This window comes from Diachasma alloeum, unplaced genomic scaffold (assembly GCF_001412515.2).
Source record: "Diachasma alloeum isolate Michigan unplaced genomic scaffold, Dall2.0 Dall_scaffold_00178, whole genome shotgun sequence".
In the NCBI taxonomy this organism is placed as follows: domain Eukaryota; kingdom Metazoa; phylum Arthropoda; class Insecta; order Hymenoptera; family Braconidae; genus Diachasma; species Diachasma alloeum.
Genome location: NW_021680344.1, coordinates 2,118,099 through 2,127,517, shown reverse-complemented (window position 1 = coordinate 2,127,517; position 9,419 = coordinate 2,118,099). Strand labels below are relative to the sequence as shown.

General features: G+C 32.9%; 2 protein-coding genes across 2 annotated transcripts; one reads left to right on the top strand and one right to left on the bottom strand.

The window, feature by feature from the left end:
* The first annotated feature begins 35 nt into the window (after positions 1–35).
* Positions 36–2,555, top strand: LOC107038735 (MKI67 FHA domain-interacting nucleolar phosphoprotein). The gene is made up of 4 exons (XM_015257993.1): positions 36–279; positions 1,479–1,793; positions 2,078–2,186; positions 2,279–2,555. The coding sequence occupies exons 1-4, from the start codon at positions 166–168 to the stop codon at positions 2,518–2,520; spliced, it is 780 nt and encodes a 259-aa protein (XP_015113479.1). The 5' UTR covers positions 36–165; the 3' UTR covers positions 2,521–2,555.
* LOC107038347 (homeobox protein Hox-B4) lies at positions 2,539–9,125 on the bottom strand. The gene is made up of 4 exons (XM_015257393.2): positions 8,868–9,125; positions 7,137–7,414; positions 3,566–3,735; positions 2,539–2,743 (listed from the first exon to the last, which is right to left on the bottom strand). Exons 1-4 carry the CDS (start codon positions 9,038–9,040, stop codon positions 2,615–2,617), a joined length of 750 nt encoding a protein of 249 aa, XP_015112879.1. The 5' UTR covers positions 9,041–9,125; the 3' UTR covers positions 2,539–2,614.
* Between the last annotated feature and the right edge of the window lie 294 nt (positions 9,126–9,419).

Here is a 9,419-nt window from a genome sequence, read left to right as displayed (position 1 = left end):
GCCGAGAGAACGACTTGTGCAGCCGCCATCTTGAACGCGCGACGCGACGCATGCGCACGAACACTATAATCTCTGCAGAGCGTACTGGGTGAATTTGTAAATATTGCTCCCACGTTTCGGAGCGGAGTGAAAATTGAGCATTTCAACAGTTTCAAATAGTTTAAAATGAAGACTAGGAGGGATCGCAAGCAAAAACCTGCTCTCAAAGTGAAGAAAGAATCCAAAACTGGAGAGTCAACCCTCAAGAAAGCGGTGAAGAATGTCAAAGAGATATTGAAGGTGAGCATAAAACATCACGTGTTCACATAACCTGTCTTGCTCCCAAACAATTTAACGCGTAAAATTCGTTTGGATTTTAAAATAATATTTTTTGGTGGTTATCGAGATGGAATTTGCAGATTTGGGTGTCAATATTAGATTTTGGTGATATTGTGAATTTTTTTAAATTATTTCGTATTATTAACGAGTTATTTTAATCAAAAAACTCCAACTTCTTCAGCCATTAACGATCGTAGCAACAACTCGAATAAAAATAAATACAGGAAAAATCCAAAGAAAAAATATAAAACAATTCTTCCACCAATTTCCACTGTTTCGAACACACAAAGTGTTCTTATCAGGCCATTCATTTATTCTGCAGATAAACAAACAATATTGTTGCCATGAAACACTACCAAAAACCAATCCTATTTGACAATCTATTGTAGTATAAAAAAATCATGAAACTTGCATCACATATCTAGTAATTAACCCATTAGTTATTTAAAGGTTGTGACAAACATGTTATTTCATTATTAATGGTTCCCGAATAATGATTCAATCATGTGATATTAATTGTGATTGAATTATCTGTGAGGCACTGAACGATTTGGAAGTATAAAACTTCCAAACAATAATATCAAGTAGGAAATTGGCAATATGCTTGCGAATGGTTATTTTGTTAAAAGAATTATTTTATTGCTTCCGCATGGAAGCTTTGTAATCGTTCAAATTCAGGTTTTGGATTTTTTGTATTATATCGACCCAGTATGATCCTAACAGTCTAAAAATGTAATTCTAGACCTCGTCCGTACGGGTGTTTGTATGTGCGTACGTTTGTAAGAAAGTTTGTCCTCAATTGTTCGCTAATGAATGGATGGAATTTAATTTTTTTTTTCAAATGTAAGTATTGTCTTTAATTATTCAAATTCTTCTGGGCCATGTTTCGGTCAACAGCAATAATGAACACAAAAAAAATGTGTAAACTAGTTTAATTGCACTAGGTTTCGAATGCACGAAGTATTTCTCTTCAGGTGCATTTATTGTCTTTATCCAATTAAATAATGCAATGACTTATGAGTCTTACCACTTTGAGGATCTGTACTCTGCGGATAATTTTCCATCCTTTGAGAAAACCATCACAGAACTATTGCAATCGACATTTCAGTGGACGTAGACTTCTTTGAAATTTCATGTCCTTATCTGTGTGTACATTTCAGAAAGAAACAAAGAAGAAAGTAAACGCAGTGGTAAAGAAAGAAACAAAGGCAGTGCTCAAGAGGCCAGCGAAGACAGAAAAGAAAGACGAAAAAGCGAAAAGGCGAACCCAGGATTTCATCAGAGTCGACAGAACGAAGGGAAAGAAACAAATAAAGAAAGCTAGTGTGAAGAAGGAACCAGGAGACGTGGCACAATCTGGAAGAGGATTGATTTACATTGGACACATACCACACGGATTCTATGAGGAGCAGATGAAGGACTATTTCTCACAGTTTGGAAAAGTCACAAGAGTTCGAGTTTCAAGATCTAAAATCGTAAGTTCAACCATTTATCAATACAAATAAATAAACAATTACTTTGCTGAAACTCAGTAATCAATTCATGGAAATTCGATGAATTCAATCTCATTTACTCAAGAATTACGTAAACTTGGCAATTTGATTGTTGTTTAATTGATGAATTAATGGTTTTGTTTCACAAAACAGTGAATTTCAGAAAAAGCTGAGTGCAGTGAATTTATGGATTAAATTTTTGAATTTTTTTTCCATTTTTAAACTATTTTAATCAATTTTATGCATTGATTTTTCACTTCCAACAGACAGGACGCAGTAAAGGCTATGGTTACGTCGAATTCGTCCACCCAGAAGTAGCAAAAATCGCAGCAGAGTCTATGAATAATTATTTGATGAGTGGAAGACTTGTAAAAGGTGACTTACAATGAAATAATTCGATCAATTAGCTGATTTATTACTAATTCCCTTAATTTTCCCAGAGTAACTCATTAATCTTTTGCTTCCAGCTGAATACATACCACCAGAGAAGCAGCACGAGCACTATTTCAAGGGCTCAAACTGGAAAATCGGAGGTCATCCCAAATTGAAAACGAGAATGAAGGCCATTCGTATTGCCAATGCCCCAAGACCAAACTCTGAGCACAAGAAATTCGTCCAAAAAACTGTCAGCAAACTCTCGAAGTTGTCGCAGCTGTTGAAAAATGAGGGCATTGATTTCAAGATGAAGCTGGGCGATGTAGAAATTTAAATACATGTTCATAAATTTTATTATATTATTTGGCATTTTAGACTACAATTTGTATCCTGTCTTCCATCCTTCAGTGCTTATGAGTATTTTTATGCTAGCAAATTTCCCCGGAACTGTCTGAGTTCGATTCCATGATTGGGGACATCTCCAGGGATTTTTTGCTTTCTGTGACGTTCTTCGTTCGTTTCCACTTCATTCTGCGGTTTTGGAACCAGACTTTCACCTGAAAGATCAGACATGAATATTTTATTTAATGGAATTTGTTCACCACGAATTTTTACTTTTTATATTATTATTTTATTAAATTATTAATAAAATATAATTTTTTAAAATTATTTTTGCTCATTGTGTATTCATTTATTCATTAAAAAGGAGTTACTGTCAACTTTTATTATGTTCAAATTTGAGAACAAAATTGGAGAAGTGATCGTCAAAAAATTTCAAAATGAAAAATTCACGTTTCGGCCAGCAATCTATTTCGCCAAGCCTATGTTGATTTTTGAATGCCTATGTGGGCTTTCCACGATCAATTTTTACATTATTGAGTTCATAAAGTTAAATAAAAAATTTATTCTCAAACTTTGCAAGTTCAGAAATAAAAATCGTTTGAATAAACTGGCGAAATTTACATTTTTCTTGTTTTTTTTTGTTTTTTTAAAACGTTATCCTTCTATATTTTTTTAATGTGCGAATAAATTTATTTTTCATAATAAATTTTATCCATTTCTTTTGATTTTACAGACGTTATTAATTTTCCTCGCAAAAAAATTACTTTCTCTTAAAACAACAAATTCTTTCTGATGGAAAAATAATTTTTAAAAAACCTTCAAAAATATTCATTTTTCTATCAAATATCTCTTAACAAAATGAGAGTAAAATTGCATAATCTTCAATAGAATTGACCCAAAAACAAATACAGTTTTAATAGAATTTTTCAAAGAAAGCGCTAGTTTTTTTATAATTTCGTTTTCGTCCGTGAACTCCGGAGGCCACAATCGCGCACGTAATGAGGGAGAGGGTGTTCGAAACATTAAAAAATCCTCACCTGTCTCTCGGTTAGGTCAAGGGCCACCGCAATTTCATATCTCCGTAATCTTGTTAAATAATTACTATGTCCAAACTCATACTCCAAGTGACGAACCTGTTGTTTCGTGAAGGCTGTCCTCTCCTTCCTCGGCTTAGCGTCGTGATTCTTCTTGGAATTCGTCTTCACATCTGAAGAAGACAATGAGAATTTTTCTCGTCCAATTTATAAACAATCGATGGATTTAATTTCTAGTAAATATCTTCGGATTTCAGAACGCTGTCGTGATTCTCTGAGAATAACTGAGATTTTAATTTTTTGATTCACTTATTATTGAAATATCTAAGGAAAAGTTCTAATTCTCAGAAATTTTTACTCAAATCTAGAATAATTGTATTGAAAGATTATTTTTAAAGATTTTTTATTGTATTTAAGGATTATGTTCATAGATAATTGTATTTTATGAGGAGTTTTGGTTCTAAAATTCATGAATTTTGACTTCTTGACATGCCCGAAAAAATTTCATTTAAAACCCTAAAGAATTTGCTAAACAATTCTATTGAATTTAAATTGAACTTCTATAGAATTCAATTAGTTTTTGGGCGATTCTACTGAAGAATTCGCAGCTTCACGGCGCTGAAAGAAATATCGTCATAATATCACAAAACTAATTTCTTGCGCCAAATATCTCATCTCTTGAGGATAATTTTCTTAGGATAAGAATTCCGTATAATCCGTCAGACAATGTCAGATTTCGGTGAAGTGTTCATGACTTGAACATGAACATTTCATGATAAAGTGAGAATTCCTTGCCACAAGAGATCGTTTTTTTCGTGTCAGAAGATGAGAAAATGACTAAAAATGTTAGAAGCTTCGATTCAGTGAATCATGAATCAGAGACTTTCATATTAAATGAATAGAGAGTTCATGCAGAGGAAAACTTCCAGATTAAAAAAATATAACCGTCGCTGACGCTCAATCACTTTGAGTTCGAAGGGAAGCAATATCTTCTTTTTTTTCCGTCGAACTCTTCTTGTCTTTTAAGGAATATTATCTCATTTCGAAAAAAGACATCACCTTTTCATTCAGTAACTTCGTCCTTAGCCTGAAGAGCACCGATTTCTTGTCTGAAACCTACCATAAACTGATCAAATATGTATGCGATGTTTTTCGCTCAAGAAATGATTTTTGTGATATTATGTCAATTTTTCTCTTAGTATGCGCGTTTTTTTTAAATAAAAAATGTTCAAAACTATTTTTATTTTCATTCATATTTCATTTCTACTACCGTTATCACGGAGAGAAATATTCAGTAAAAATTACTGTCACGGAAAAATTCCGTGACAGTTCCGCAAAATTTCCTACAATCACATTTCGCTCGGAATTAAGGAAAAGAGACGTCATTTTTATTAAATATTTCTCTCCGTGTACGGGTTTACAGACGTTTCACTTCGTCAGCCTTAATATGTCTCATATAGTGACCAATCTAGGGTTAAAAATAGCAATTGATTCTGAAAAATCGATTTTTTTTCGTTTTTCATGTCGAAAAATCATGAGCTCTCATTCGCTCTTCATCTGAGATCTAGATCTCCAGAAAAGCCGCCTTTTGTGCCGCCTAACGACAGCGGCATGGACCAAATGACGTAATTGTCTTATGAAAAAAAAATGGATGTTATTTGCGGGTGTGCGCCGACGCTTCTCAGTAGCTATCCCACGACTGCTCAAACTATCAAATCAAAATACAATATTAAACATGAATTAAGGAAAATCGAGTGAATTCGATCGATCGATTTCACGACAAAAAGGAAAAATGAACGGCAAAGGAAAATAAATTAGAGATAATGAGGTACAATTTTTTATTGGCTTTGAACTCATTAAAGTTCCATTCATGTCTCGAGAATCCAATTCCCTGGACCGCTATGAGTTATCTGGTCCCTGGGAATATACCCCGGAAGGAAAGTTGTTGAATGATAAAAAAGGGAGTGACCGCTGGCACTTGAGACACGACGTAAACGAGTCTCTATAATTTTCCCATCAAATCTGGTCCATTCTGAAAGCTCCATATATACTATTGGAGAATGATATTGGTGATGGAGTGACGCTAGAATTCAATCCAATTTTTTGTACGGAATGTTTATATTAAGAAGTAAATTCCTATACTTTTTTCATTCATGAAGCAATATCGTGAGCAGAATTCAACATGAATAGCCTCGATGAATGGACTTTCTTAATTTAATTTTTTTTAACGAAATTTATTGTAAGAAAAATCCACGAAAAATAAATCTCTTACAATAGGCCATTGTCCGAGGACCTTCAGCCAAGGACTTTCTTATTTTTTAATTTTTGCTTTCGAAGAAATAATTGTTTAAATGAATCCAATTGTAATTTAAAATGTTCTTCTCATCGATCATGATATTGATTGCATTATCTGTTGTTGAAAAAATTCATTTTGAAACAAATATTCAGGAGAAGGTAAAAAATTCAATTTCAAATACATCGTCATAAATATTTCTTTTGAAAGTAATTTGCTAATTTATTTGCATAAATATATTGACTATGTTTTGACGAAAGCAATTCTCACTTTTTTTCCTATGAAATAGACAATAAATTGTCAGTTTATTTTCAGACAAACTGTAGAAATTTTACTGCAGTATCGAGTGATTAGGGCAAGACATCTATTTTATTGTGTTATTGGAAATAAACATTTTGTTCCCCTTGTAGGATAATAATGAAATCTGAAATTTCAATTTTTTTTAACATATGTAAATGAAACAATTTCTAACTTGCTGATACGCACGAAAAAAATCATTAGAAAACCCTAACGAATTCTGTAGAAAATTCTATTGGATTTCTATTGAATTTCTATTAGTTTTTGGCCGATTCTATTAAAATTTTCAATAGGAAATATTCTATAGAAAATGTCAATAGAATTCGTTTTTTCTATAAAATTTCCTTGGCTCAAATTTTCCAAGTTTTTTCATTCTATTTTTCTCTTCTTTCCATCAAGAAAATCAAACAAAAAAACTGAGAAAATTTGAGTCGAGGAAATCCTATCGAACATATCTCAATGGAATAAGTTGTCTAGAAAAATCGAATTGTATTGACTTTTTGTATAAAATAATGACTATTGAACCCTTCTATAGAATCGGCCAAAAATTAATAGAAAATTCCACAGAATTATCTAGCGAATTCCCTAGGCTTTTCTATGAAATTTGTTCTTACATGAATCCTCAGAGTAGTATTTCATTGATACAAATCGCTAAACCACTAAATAATAAATGATTGAATAAAAATATAAAATATTCTTCAAAAAACGTTATCAACAAATTTCATTAACGCGCGGAAAAAAACACGAGAGAAAATAAAAATCCTCAAATGAAGCAGTAAAATTGTCAATGCAATAACATAAATGTTTAGACTAGCTTAGGTAGATTATAGCCACATTGGAGGCGACATTAAAGCCATTAAATTCCGTACAAAATGATACTAAAGTGACAACGCACTGAAATAAATGCCAATGTGAATTGCCTCGCAGCATAGAGAATAAAAATTCATGAGGAATAAAGAAACAGTTTGTACATAAACAACTTGCCATATTGGGTGTGCTTGGACAGAATGATGGTATGGTCATCCTGGTTATCCGTGGAATGTTCGGACTGATCGTAATCCATGGGAATCTGTGTACCGTTTTCCGATGGCAATGGTGTTGTGGCCTCTTGGTACGGGACCTCCCAGTTGTGCACACCGCATATGACACTTGTTGGGTATTGACAGAGGGTTGAATAGTACCTGGGATCTTGATCCGCTGCAAGTTCTTGGTAGCTGAGGTGTGAACTTTCGGAAGATTGGTATTGCCATCTGATGTTTGAACTAGGATAATTCCAGTCATTAAGTGATGCAATAAATTTTAGTTCGAACATGTGCGAAAAAATTCGACTGCGATACCCATTTTTGTGAATTTTTATTATTATTTCAATTGTTTATTATTATTTATCATTTATTATTGTTGATTTATTGTTATTTCTATTAGAGTTTTAGCAGAATTCGATTAAATACGTTCACTTATTGTTTATTCTAATTTTTCTGTATGAATTATTCTCTTGAGAATTTTTTATTGAAAATTGATGGATGAGCAATGGAATTTCTTAGAGAATCTTGATGAGCTGAAAGTTCTTGGTAGTTCGGGTCTGAATATTTCACAGATTAATATTGCCATCTGATGTTTGAACTAAGATAATTCCAGTCTTTAAGTGATGAAATAAATTTTAGTTCGAACATGTGCGAGAAAATTCCACAACGATAGCAATTTTTGTGAATTTCTATTATTATTTCAATTGTTTATGATTATTTGTTTTTTATAATTGTTTATTTATTTTTATTTCTATCAGAGTTTTAGCTGAATTCGATTAAATACGTTCACTTATTTTTTATTCTAATTTTTCTGTATGAATTATTCTCTTGAGAATTTTTTATTGAAAATTGATGGATGAGCAATGGAATTTCTTAGAGAATCTTGATGAGCTGAAAGTTCTTGGTAGTTCGGGTCTGAATATTTCACAGATTAATATTGCCATCTGATGTTTGAACTAAGATAATTCCAGTCTTTAAGTGATGAAATAAATTTTAGTTCGAACATGTGCGAGAAAATTCCACAACGATAGCAATTTTTGTGAATTTCTATTATTATTTCAATTGTTTATGATTATTTGTTTTTTATAATTGTTTATTTATTTTTATTTCTATCAGAGTTTTAGCTGAATTCGATTAAATACGTTCACTTATTTTTTATTCTAATTTTTCTGTATGAATTATTCTCTTGAGAATTTTTTATTGAAAATTGATGGATGAGCAATGGAATTTCTTAGAGAATCTTGATGAGCTGAAAGTTCTTGGTAGCTCGGGTGTGAATATTTCAGAGATTAGTATTGCCATCTGATGTTTGAACTAGGATAGTTCCAGTCGTTAAGTGATGGAACAAATTTTAGTTCGAACATGTGCGAAAAAATTCCAAAGCAATAAAAATTTTAGAACATTTTTATTATTATTTATATTGTTCATTATTACTGTTTATTCTTGTTTATTTATTACAATTTTTCTGTATGAATCATTTTCTTGAGAGTTGTTTATTGAAAATTCGTGGAGAAGTAATGGAATTAGGGCAGGACATCTATTTTACTGGATTGTTCGGAATAAACATTCTGTTTCCCTTATGGAATCACGTATGAAAAAGTTTCATAGAAAAATCTAGCGAATTCGCTAGACAATTCTATTGAATTTCTATTTAACTAAAATTCTTCCCTTCTCCCCCTCTCTTCCATCTCACCTTAATTGTTGATTCTTATTGACAACTGAACTTTCTTCATGACTGAACTGCCCACAATTCGAATAATTCCAAAACCGTTCGATTTCAACATTATGCGGATGCATGGGACTCTGAGGAGTCGGCGGAGTGGGTGGTAACACCAAAATTGTGCACTTTTTATCCGCAGGATTCATCCTCAGCCCCTCAGCAAGTCACTCAATATTTTTTTCAAAATTATTCAAGTCACAAAATTCGAATAAACTCTGGGTTTCGACTGTCCCCCCGAGCCAACCGGCGCCCAGTGAAGACCGAGATAAAAGTAACAGAATAAAAAGACAGCTGTCAGTGATAGTGGCTGCGTAGGAGTGCATTTGTCGTATTGTGAAAACGTGGGAGGGGGCTCCTTTCCTCAGTTTGATCTTGTCTGAAAAATCAACGGGCCAATCAGGATGAAAGTGCCTAGTCACCACTCATCTGAGTGTCCAACAGGCAGTTAGTACGGGCCAGAGAGTGTCATACGCTAACAGTGGGCGGTCTGAAGCATTTTCGTCACCACCGAATCCCAATGAATGC